Source organism: Myotis daubentonii, chromosome 9, assembly GCF_963259705.1.
Source record: "Myotis daubentonii chromosome 9, mMyoDau2.1, whole genome shotgun sequence".
Classification (NCBI taxonomy): Eukaryota; Metazoa; Chordata; class Mammalia; order Chiroptera; family Vespertilionidae; genus Myotis; species Myotis daubentonii.
Window position 1 is genome coordinate 66,708,874 of NC_081848.1, and position 12,666 is coordinate 66,721,539.

General features: G+C 41.0%; 2 protein-coding genes across 2 annotated transcripts; both read right to left on the reverse strand.

Moving 5' to 3' along the window:
* Positions 1–2,225: 2,225 nt before the first annotated feature.
* LOC132242262 (olfactory receptor 9Q2) lies at positions 2,226–3,170 on the reverse strand. Its single transcript, XM_059711165.1, has one exon. It carries the CDS (start codon positions 3,168–3,170, stop codon positions 2,226–2,228), a length of 945 nt encoding a protein of 314 aa, XP_059567148.1.
* A 5,258-nt stretch (positions 3,171–8,428) lies between these two features.
* LOC132241926 (olfactory receptor 9Q1-like) lies at positions 8,429–9,363 on the reverse strand. The gene is given in 2 exon segments (XM_059710874.1): positions 8,429–8,793; positions 8,796–9,363. Coding segments are annotated over 2 exon segments (933 nt in total).
* Positions 9,364–12,666: the final 3,303 nt, after the last annotated feature.

Genomic DNA, 12,666 nt, shown 5'->3' on the forward strand with positions numbered 1-12,666 from the left:
TTCCTAGGGTCCAGAAACTGCCATTTATTGAATCTACACACATCAGCTTCTCATATACAATTACATGCACACATACATGCACACACACATACACACACACCAACATGTGCTGTCACATTACACAATACTAGCGCATTTGGGGCTATAAAGTGACTGTTTTTTACTACCCTCAGACCTCTACAGATTGGACTTTTACCATTACAGCGTAGGGAATATAGTCAATAATAATGTAATAACTATGTATGGTATCAGATGGGTCCTAGACTTATTGGGGTAATCACTTTATACAGTGCATAAATGTCTAATCATTATGTTGTATACCTGAAACTAATATAATAGTGTATATCAACTTTAAATGAGAAATAAATTACTTTTTTTAAAGTTTGAACTTTTGCCTTTTCTTCACCAGGTAAAAGGAATAAAAGAAATGCAATAACAATGCATTCCAAAGGAGTGACTGTATAGAGTAGACAGTAGATCATAGCAGGAGACTATGTGTTGTGGCAATTAAGTGCTCAGGCTCTGATTGGGTGGAAGCCCCACTCTACCACTTACAGGTTCGCTGACCTTGGGAAAATTGCTCAACCTTTCTAAGTCTCAGGTGCCTCATCTACCAATGAAGAGGGATAATAGAACAGACCTCATAAGGTTGTGGTGAGAATTAAATCAGGTAATTCCTGTAGCAAACATCACAATTCCTGGAAGGTAATAACTGTCTAGTAAATGTTAGTTTCTATATCATCATCATCGTCATTGTCATTCAAAACCACAGAAACAATACGAAAGAAAACAATTAAAGAATAAATGATGGTATTTGGGAAAAGAGTAGTTGCATTTATAGATAACTTCTTTATTTTCCAAATACTTTTGCTCCACTCATCAAGTATTTGTTGTGCCAGGCAATGTACTTCGTTCAACAGACACTAACGAATAAGACAGACGTCGCCCCTGCCCATTCATGCACTGAACCCCCAAACATAGTCCTATAAAGTAGATAAACTCACTTGGCAGATTAAAAAAACTGAGGACTGAAGAAGTTAGAACTTAAAAGTAGACACTGGAACCTGAGATTAATTTATTCATTCAACAAATACTGGAGCCTTTATGTGCTAAGTGCTTTGCTAAGCACTGGCATACAAAAATGAATTGCACGGGTAAAAATGCTTACTCTCATGTAATTTACACAATATCAAATATGTAAAACATAGTACATCCGATGGTGACAAGCATTACATAGATTAATAAATTAATAAGTGGAAGTGGTAAGTTCGGGTGCAGTTTTAAGTAGGGCTGGGAAAGTCTTCCCATGTAGGTGATATTTGAAGAAAAACAAAGGATGGATAAACTAAGGAATGACATATTTGATAAGGATCCATCTAGGGCAAGCATGTCAAACTCAAAGGCTAACACGGGCCAAAGAAACAAGATTTAAGTTTATGTGGGCTGCAAAAACAAAAGCTTCAATATTCATAGGTTTATTTCGATAGAGACATGCTGAATACAAAGGGCTGAAATAAATGAGTAATCATTAACATAAGATAATAGAACATTTTAATAAAAATTAATATTTTTTCTTGAACATTAACTTAGCAGACACTGAATAACTGCGCAAATTAGTAAGTGTAACGCAAATAAACCTATTTTTCTTGTTCTCCGAAAGCAAAATATTTCCTGTTGTGCACATCAAACAAGTCAGTCCAAGACTAATGACATGGCAATCAGCTACCAAAATATTCGCTGCCAGTATTAGTGGAGAGAAAGGGTGCACCTACACATAAAGCACCTAAGGGAAATGAATGCAACATGATTATAGTAATTAGCAAACATTGTAGTTTGTTATTAATAATTATGTACAACAGGATATTGTAAAACTTAAGTTACAAATTTTTTAAAAAACGTTTCTTACACCGAAACCGGTTTGACTCAGTGGATAAAGCTTCGGCCTGCGGACTGAAAGGTCCCAGGTTCGATTCCGGTCAAGGGCATGTACCTGGGTTGCGGGCACATCCCCAGTAGGAGATGTGCAGGAGGCAGCTGATTGATGTTTCTCTCTCATCGATGTTTCTAACTCTCTATCTCTCTCCCTTCCTCTCTGTAAAAAATCAATAAAATATATTTTTTTAAAAAAAAAAACGTTTCTTACATACCGTTATATTGGCGGGGCTGCAAAAATATTCATTGTGGGCCACATGCAGCCTGTGGACCATGAGTTTGACATGCTTGATCTAGGGCTTTCCAGAAGCCTTTGATCTGCTCAGGGCTTTCCTGACAGCTGCCTTTACCTCCTTATTCCTCAGGCTGTAGATGAGGGGGTTCAGCATTGGGGTCACCACTGTGTAGAGTACAGACACCACTCGGTCCTCCTCTGAGGACTTGCCTGAGTTATCCCGCAGATACATGAAGATGAGGGTGCCAAAGAACAGTGACACAGCCATGAGGTGGGAAGCACAGGTAGAGAAGGTCTTGGCCCGACCCCCAGCAGAGCGGATCTGCATGATGGCCACGATGATAAACAGATAGGACACCAAGATCACCAATATACAAGCAGGCATGACAAAAATGGCAAACACTATAATCACCACCTCCTGAGTGAAGCTTTCCCCACAAGTGAGTTTTAACAGAGGAGGGAGGTCACAGAAAATAAAGTTGATCTCATTGTTCCCACAAAAGGAGAGCGTGAAGGCTGTGACCGTTCGCACAAAGGCACTGGAAAAACCAGCAATGTAAGCCCCAGCTACTAAGCCCCAGCGGGCCCTCTCAGTCATGATGGTGACATAAAGCAGAGGTTGGCACACGGCCACATAGCGATCATAGGCCATGATGGCCAGGAGGTAACAGTCGATGGACGCGAAGAAGGTGAAGAGGAAGAACTGAGCTGCACAGCGAGCCTGTGAGATGGCTGTGCCGTGCTCCAGCAGCACAGCCAGCAACTGAGGGACGATAACAGAGGAGTAGCACATGTCCACGAAGGAAAGGTGACCAAGGAAGAAGTACATGGGGGTGTGGAGCTGGTGATCTTTGTGGATCAGGATGATCATCCCCGCGTTCCCCAGCAGAGTGACAAAATAGAAACTCAGAAATAATAGGAAGAGAGGCAGCCCCCACTTGGGATGTTCAGTGAATGCAATAAGGAGGAACTCGGTCACTAGGGTTCGATTCCTCCCAGCCATCCATCCATTCAGTGATGTATGTGAGAGGGCTAAGACAAGGGCCAGCTGCGGGGAAAGTTCAAGTCATTTCAAGTAATAACGCTTTAAATTGGTGTCTGACATGTAGGTTCTTGACTTGAACAAATTGCCGTCTGATGTGGGAGTAGGTGAATCTAGATCTCACTATAAGATAAAAAGTAGTGAATGCTTCTCTTATACTAAGAATGGAAAGCCAATGATTCTCTGCCTTACAAGTCAGCCCTTGTTTTTGCAACTCTGTCCCCAATTAGCTGTTTGATCTTACATAAGGCACTTAACCTCTCTGAACTTCAATTTCCTCTTCTGCCAAAAGGGAATCATAACATCCGCTCTGCTTTATGAGATAAGGTTAATGAATAGATTAAAACAGATGAGAAAATGCTTTGGAAAGCTAAAGGCACTCCACATAGATAGGGTGGCTATTTAAATTTTTAAATGAACATTTTAAAGAAGGAAAATGTATATTCTATGAACAAAAGGTCATGAACCCAAAAAACCCATTAGCAATCAGCAATGGGCTCTGCTTTTAGAAATATTTCTATTTTCAATCAACATGAATGTTTAACAAACAGCTGTTACACTAATTAGAGCTGGCTGACTTGTGTTTTTTGTTATGTTTTGTTTTGTTTTCTGAAAATACTAGCATTAACCTTGAAATCAAAAGAGCAAACATTTAGCTCATTTTAGCCCCTAACAAAGCTTCATAATCATAGCCTGGGTGTCCTCACAGTCTTAATAAAAGCAGTAGTATGATGATAAATGGCATCTGAATTTGAAAGCAGAGATAGCTCTGGTGTTGTCTAAATGTTTTTGGAGGACTCTGAGTTAATGGATCTGTGGGTCCTAAATAGAGTTCTAGAATAGGCTGTAAAAAAAAAAATGCTTAGATCAAGTTTCATTCCTGATAGAACATCAGTCAGATCAATACCAACTAACTTCTTAGGGGTAACAAATAAAAGAAGTTAGATCTGGAAGCCATGAGCTGGGCATGAACCATCCTCACCTGAATTTCACTTCGTTAGTGGCTTCCTTCTTTGTTTAGCATTTCTTCTGCTGGTGACCTGCTGATCCAGGGGAGACCTGGATTCTAGGTCACTCACACTAGATGTGTGAGCCTGGACAAATCGCTTTTCCTCTCTGGGCTTCAATTGCCTTATCTCTGTTCCCTTTCAATAAAGAACAATGCAGCATGAGATATTCATCATAGCAATCTGCTTGAGATGGGGTCACTCCCAGAACCTCTATGTTCTATTCTCACTTCATGGAGTCCCTCTCTTTCCTCTCACCCTTCACAAAACAGCACATCTCTGACACTAGAGTTCCCTGGGATTTTATTTTTTTTTTTCAGACTCAGCCCAGGATCATAGGGCTAGGGGCTCAGCTTCTTTCACTGAGCTTCTGATTCAGCACTAGACCTTGCTGGTGGTGCTTCTTACATTAACTGCACCAGCATTGTGCACTAATTGGTTCCTGAGGTGAATCTCCAAGGACAGGCAATTTATCTTCATGTGACTTCCAAACAAGTCATCTAATATCTTTGAAATTTTCTCTTTCATTTCAAACTCCCAAAGCCCCCATCTGATGTCCTGTCGTCACTCAGCAGGGCCTCATGGGGCTAATTCCTACTCTTGCCTTATCCCTGCCTTGTGCCAAAAGAAATGAATTTCTTTGATGTTTTCGGTATCTCACTTGGAAATTTAGTCAACGGTTTTGCACAATGGTACCCTGGCTGGCACAAATGGATCCCAAAGGAGGCTGTTTTGTTGGCATAAGCTTTTGCTTCTCATTATTGAGACACACTGTAGAGGGTAACTCTGAAAGTTCACCATTTGGCAGAAACATGATGGTGCAAGTGCAGGAGTCATGAGATGAGATGATGGAAAGGCAGGTGTGAGCAGGACATGAACAGACTTCTACCAGGCAAACTGACCAAATTCTTAATAGTGACCAACCTCTCCTCCAGAGCACTGGCTCTCAAACTTCAGTGTGCATAACAATCACCCAAGGAATTTCCTGAAAATTCGAGTATTATCAGCCCACTCCCACAAATTCTGATGCAGTGTGTCTGCCATGGGACAAGGCATCTAGATTAATGGCCATCCCAGGTGGTTCTGGCACAGCTAATCCCAAGAAATTCTATCTGGAGACAATGCCTTGGGAAGTGTTCTCAGGAGCTCTAACTCTGCTTGACCTCCTGTGCATTGTGCTGTAAACAAAAAAATTCAAGGTGTGCTCTTGAAGACCATGATTCCTTCAAAGTCCCATTAGCACCTCCCTTCCTCACAGGAGACTTAAGATAGTCGGGGTGGGCTTGATGGTCCTCTGTATTTTAAATTTTAAAATGTAAATACAGAGTGGGTTATGCAGCTACTTGTTCATAAAAAAAAAAGAAAAACTTGAACTGGGTCAGTGGTCTGTTGACTAAGCCTATTCAGAGAATGACACAAGACAAGAAGCCCCAAGGGCATTGGTTCTCAACTTTGATGCAAATCAGAATGACCTAAACTGTGGAGCTTTGAAAATCCAAGGCTCAGTCCTAACCTGTTTTGCTCAGTGGATAGAGCATCAGCTTGTGGACCGAAGGGTCCCGGGTTCAATTTCAGTCAAGGGCATGTACCTCGGTTGCAGGCTCTTCCCCAGCCTCAGCCCTGGTAAGGACACATGCAGGAGGCAACCAATTGATGTATTTCTCTCAGATCAATATTTCTTTCTGTCTTTTCCTCTCTATTTCATTCTCTCTAAAAATCAATGGGAAAATATCCTCAAGTGAGAATTAAAAAAAAAAAAAAACCCAAGGCTCAGAATGTACCCCTTAACAATTAAGTCAGAATGTTTGAGTGTAGAAGCCAGACATAAATTTTTAATCCCCAGATAATTACAATATGCAGTAAGGTTTGAGAACCACCACAAAGGGCTCCTACCTTGCCAAGTCTTATTTCCCCAGATGTCTTAGGTAGATAATAAATTTATTGTTCTTATAAGTTTGAAAATCACTGCATCTTATATCCCCCCATAGAAAATCATGTTTCATATCATCATTTTAAAGGATCTATAAAGTGCTATAATGAAGAAATCTTGTTAACTTTCTTTAACCCACTATTTATCAAAAATATTTGACCAAATTACTTTTTTTTATTGAAAGCAGATTAGCATGCTGCAGAACTAAAGTTCCTAAGGAAGGATGCCACTTAAGCAGCACAGCTTTAAAAAATCTCAGCAATTGTCCAAATGCCAAAGAGCAAAGCAGTAACCATTCCAAGAAAAGGCATCTCCTGATGACTCATCTCAGAATCTGGCTCCTTTAAGTCTCTGTCAGACTGGCTGCCTCAAGAACAATGGTTCCTACTGGGAAAGGAGCTGGGAGGGGACCAGGGGGGGGAGCACCATCCATCCATCCAGATGGATCCCCTGAGAGCTATGGAAGAGGAGTCCACCTTTCTTTTTTTTTTTTTTTTTTTTTAAATATATTTTATTGATTTTTTACAGAGAGGAAGGGAGAGAGATAGAGAGTTAGAAACATTGATGAGAGAGAAACATCGATCAGCCGCCTCCTGCACATCTCCTACTGGGGATGTGCCCACAACCCAGGTACATGCCCTTGACCGGAATCGAACCTGGGACCTTTCAGTCTGCAGGCCGACGCTCTATCCACTGAGCCAAACCGGTTTCGGCTCCACCTTTCCTTTAAAGAAAGACTTTTCCTTCAGTTGTGAAGTGAGTCCAATGGCTGAGCCTGGCAGTTCTGCTTCACAGATAATAGTGAACCTACCTCACCTCATCCCCAGATGAAATAAGCTGCTGAGGGTTTATATCATTCACATACCTGGGATCATGTGTTTTGCTAATGCAAGGAACAGGAAGAAAAGGAGTTTGAGTTCCAGGATAAATGATCAAAGAAAGAACAGAAAATGATGAGTAGATGAGGCCCATTCCTTCCAGTACCTTGGGTTTGATTGAGGCACCTACAGTTAGAGAAGTGAGCCATCAGGTTCTGGGAGGCTTTGGACACAGGCTGAACCTTGCAGAGCACAGCGACCCTGTGCAGGCCAGGATTCCCTCCTGCCCACCTCTGTGTGGAATGCAGCAATGTTCTGCCTCCCCAAGAACAAAAGCTTTAAGAATATACTAGTAGATTGTCAATATCTACAGAACAGACACTGCAGATACTATTATGAGCAGTGGTAATGGTATAAATTGGCCAAGTGGATTCTCAGGAAAACCATGTGATGAATGGGCAATAGAACAAATGGAGAAGAAGAAAGAACAGAGATATTTCCATCCAGATAGTAATTCACAGACATGTTATTGTGGACATTTTTTTACTGATTCAAAGGAGGCATCGCTGGGAACTAGTACAAGAGTCTGAAAAATACTTTGAGCATGATGAGCTTTATTAACTGGACCATCAGACTACTACCTTAATTTAATCATTAAAAATAAATGTAACCTAAATGTTGAATTCTAATTGATGATATTATTCTGTAGTATATAGGGGTGAAGAGCACTAATACCAATATCTACAATTCATTTTAAAATGCATCAAAAAGTAAAGCATATTGATGGATGATTTGTTGGCTGGATAAATGAATAAATAGATTATATATGTGCTATGTCAAATATGACAAATATTAGCAGTTGCAAAATCCAAGTATTGAGTTTAGGGGATTCACTGTACAATATTTTCAATATTTTTTAAAACATATTTTATTGATTTCAGAAAGGAAGGGAGAGGAAGAGAGAGATAGAAACATCAATGATGAGAGAGAATCATTGATCGGCTGCCTCCTGCATGCCCCACACTGGGGACTGAACCGGCAACCCGGTCATGTGCCCTGACTGGAATCAAACTGTGACCTCCTGGTTCATAGGTTGACACTCAACCACTGAGCCACGCCAGCTGGGTTTATTTCAATATGTCTATTATGGAAATTTTTAATGAAAAATTTTTCAAAAAAATGTAATTGTGTTTTATAGTCATAGACCTGTTAAGTATGCCACACCTGGATTACACAGGATTTAATTTCAGATGCTTTCGTCATTTTTCCTGGGAGTTAAAGCTCTCACCACAATCTCTCTTCTGAGGCTGCCTCTTCTTTTCTCCCTCTCTCTCTCTAAAACTAAAATTTCGGGTCCTTTTACCAGGGCATATTCATTTAAACATTGAGTGTGCTATAAACAATGTAACCAGAACACTGGCACTTTAAGAGGTGATTCTCAGGACTGCCCAAGGTTGGGGATAGTTAGAACAACTTGACTCTGTTGAGAATCTTCCTCAGGGCCTCCTTCACCTCCTTGTTCCTCAGGCTGTAAATGAGAGGGTTCAACATGGGGATGACAGTTGTATAGAACACAGACACGACCCGATCCTCCTCTGAGGACTGGCCTGAGTTATCCCGCAGGTACATGAAGATGAGGGTGCCAAAGAAGAGTGACACAGCAGTGAGGTGGGAGGTACAAGTAGAGAAGGTCTTGGCCCTGCCTCCAGCTGAGGGGATCCGGATAACGGCCACGATGATAAACAGGTAGGACACCAAAATCACCACCAGGCAGGCAGGGATAACAAAAATGGCAAACACAATAATGACCACTTCCTGGGTGTAACTGTCCCACAGGTCAGCTTTAAAAGAGGAGGGAGGTCACAGAAAATAAAGTCGATCTCATTGGTTCCGCAGAAGGAGAGAGTGAAAGCTGCGACTGTCCGCACCAAGGCACTGAGGAGACCAGCAATGTAAGCTCCAGCCACAAAACCCAAACGAGTCTTCTGAGTCATGATGGTAACATACAGTAGGGGTTGGCACACGGCCACATAGCAGTCATAAGCCATGAGGGCCAGAAGATAGCAGTCAATGGAGCCAAAGTAGGTGAAGAGGAAGAACTGAGCAGCACAGCGTGTGTAGGATAAAGTTGCCCCAAGCTCCAGCAACACAGCCATCATCTGAGGCACGGTGACAGATGAATAGCAGATGTCCATGAAAGAGAGGTGACTCAAAAGGAAGTACATTGGGGTGTGGAGCCGGTGGTCCACATGGATCAGGATAATCATGCCCAAGTTCCCCAATAAGGTGATGAGATAGATAAATAGAAAGAGGAGGAAGAGGGGGAGTGCCCGTTCAGGATAGTCAGTGAATGCTATAAGGATAAATTCGGTCACTAAAGTGAGGTTCTTCTTTGCCATGGAGTCAGAGGAACCTGAGAGGGCTAGGATGAGAAGCAAGTTAGGAAGCTATAAATAGGATTTAACTGCATTTCTAGTTAACATTTTATTAAACATGTGCTATGGACAAAATATTCCAGGTGCTGTGTGGGGCTTCAGAGATGACTGGGCTTAGCTCTTACCTTTAAGGAAATTCTCTGACAAGAAGTCATTTTAGTATATCAAGAAAACCGATACAGGCAGACATTTTTAGAATAAGAGTATTCTCCCACCCTTATCACTAACTAACTGTGTGAGCCCTTGTGACTCAGATAACCACTCTTTTTTAGTTAAATTTATTGAGGTGACATCAGTTAATAAGATCATATAGTATTAAAAGTGTACATTTCTATGATACATGATCTGTATATTGCATCCTGTGCCCACCACCCAAAGTCAAATCATCTTCTGTCACCATATATTTGATCCCCTTTGCCCTTTACTACCTCTCAAACCCCTTTCCCTCTAGTAACAGCCGTGGGCAAACTACGGCCCGTGGGCCGGATCGGCCGGTTTAAAATGAATAAAACTAAAAAAAAAAAAAAAAAAAAAAAAAAAAAGACCGTACCCTTTTATGTAATGATGTTTATTTTGAATTTATATTAGTTCACACAAACACTCCATCCATGCTTTTGTTCCAGCCCTCCGGTCCAGTTTAAGAACCCATTATGGCCCTCGAGTCAAAAAGTTTGCCCACCCCTGCTCTAGTAACCACCATATTGTTGTCTGTATCTATGAGTTTTTGTTTGTTTTCCTTGTTTGTTCATTTATTGCTTTCCGTTTTATATCCCACATATGAGTGAAATAATATGGTTCTTAACTTTTTTGGCCTGACTTATTTCACTTAGCATGATATCCTCAATCTCACAACATCCATGTTGTTTCAAATGACAGTATTTCATCTCTTGTTGGGGTACAGGGGTTCCCAAAGGTATGGACAGAGTCAGCAAAGAAGGAGTGACACAGAGGCAGTGTTCAGTCGATCATCATAGCCAGGTTCTCTCTTTTTTGTCCTGTTACATCTGTATTTATACCAGTTGATTTTAATCCTATCCATTCTATTCCAAAGGTTAGGGTGCTTCTTATCTCCATCCAAGGTTACTCTATTGCTCTACTAAGCTACAAGGAAGTAACTGAAGAAGATTATCCTAAGTAAAGATTATGTAGCTTAAGCGTGATTGTTCATAGTTAAAGTGATTAACTACCTGCCTGGCACTTAGTTAAGGGGTTTTATGGATTTATTCCCTTCCTTAGTCCTGTTAATCCCTAACCCCAGGGAAAAAATCCCCACCTGGGGAAACAACCTTTCTCGGGGAGGTGTCCTGTTTAAAACACATAGCGCTAAGAGGGGGAGCAAACATATGCCAAATACGCCAGGTCCCTTGAAACATAAGCTGTGCAGATGTTTCTTCCCTGCAGTGACTGTGTCAAGCAGCAAGGGTGGACCAGCTTCCGGCAAATTCCCCCATTTTTATTTTTTAAATGACAGTGCGTGTAAATCAGCAGCCACCTCTCGGATTGGGTTAAGACTCAGAAGAAGACTTGTTTGTGACTTTGCCAACAGGTCAGTCCAAGGCTTAACCCTATATCAGCTCCCCACATCTCTTAACCAAAATTTTCCTATTGCTCCATTAGGGGGTGGTACATGGAATCCTGCCTACCATGGGAATATCCATCTCAGCACTCTGTCCCCTTTCCTTTATGACAACAGCTTCTCCATTATTTCAAATCTTCTTTATCTCTTGCCTAGATCAAAACCACAGCCATATAACTAACAGCTCTTTCTGCCTTCAGACTTGCTTCTTGCCAATGCTTGCTCCTAATTATGACTGGAATGATATTTCTAAAACTTTAATTTAATCACATTTCACTCTCCTGTTAAAAATTCAATCATGGCACCCCAGAAAGATTAGAATATTATTTAGACTCTTTGACATGTAAGGGAATGCCCTCCATGAGTTGCCCCCTACTTACTTCCTCATGTTTCCTTCTTAACTTCTCACTGCTCACACTCCCACCCCACCCTCTCTAGTCACTCTAAATTATTTGCAGCTCTCTAATCCCCTATGTTCTCTTGCATCTCTGTGCTTTCTACAAGTCACTCCTTCTTGCTGAAACACCTTCTTTTATCCATCCCCAGGGTCCTGCCCAGCCCCTATACAACCTTCAAACCTCAGCTAAGATTGTACTGCCCACAAGAAGTCTCTCTTAAGTCTGTCTTCCCTGGTCAGGGATGAGCCTTGGAGCTCAGCACATAGTAAGGGTTCCATATGTTTTTGTGGAATAAAGTTATCAAATGAGATATGAAGCAACTTGCAAAGGGAAAGGTACTGTACAAATGTTCAAGTGATTATTTTTATTTTTATGAAAATATTTAAAAACAAAAAATGCCTGAAGTATAAAAACTCATTAAAATCAATCAACATTTATGAAGGTTATAGCCATCTTTATGATACGGGATTTCTGGACTGGAACACAGAGTGTTCCCCTGGGCAGGATGGCTTCCCCAGATTCTTTGTCCGTCGGAGTCAAAGAATAAAACCACGGGCGGAAGATGGTATAGCAAAGATGGAAATTTATTGAAGAACAAGTACAGACTCCCAAGTGGGGAGGGAAAGAATCTCACAACAGAGACTCCCACGTGGAGAAGGGGAAAGTCGCACCAAGTTCTTTTTTCCCGGTTTATAAAGGCTGCAGTTTTTGTGCCTCGATATCCCCTCTGATTGGCCACTATGCCATTTGATTTGTTCACTATAGTAACTCCAGAGCTCAAAGGTCAAACCTCACATGGGACATGTAAGGTCCTCTTCTTTATTGTGTAAATATAGACCTTTGGCTACTCCCAGTTCCATTGTCTTATGGAAATGCAACTGCTGCCTCTCCCAACTTCCTTGTCTTATGAAAATATACCCTTTTGCAACTCTATAGCCCTGTGTTTTTTTTCCATAAACCCCCTTAATTTTAAAAATTCCCTAAATCTGCCTATTTTACCCCTAAAAATTCCTATTTCATTTAGTTTGATATTTCCATTCTCAACCTACCGATGTCCTTAGTTAACAGGAAGCTGCTGTATTATAGCCTCTTAGGTTGCCAAAAATAAATTTTATAAGAACTAGTGTTGTACTAAATAATAGAAACACATAGAACAAAACTATTTTAAGTGATTTACATATTAACTCATTTAATCCCCACAACCACTTTTTTAGGTAAGAACTTTTATTTTCCTCATTTAATAGATAAGGAAACAGAGACAATAAGAGTTTAAGTAATGGGCCCAACATTATA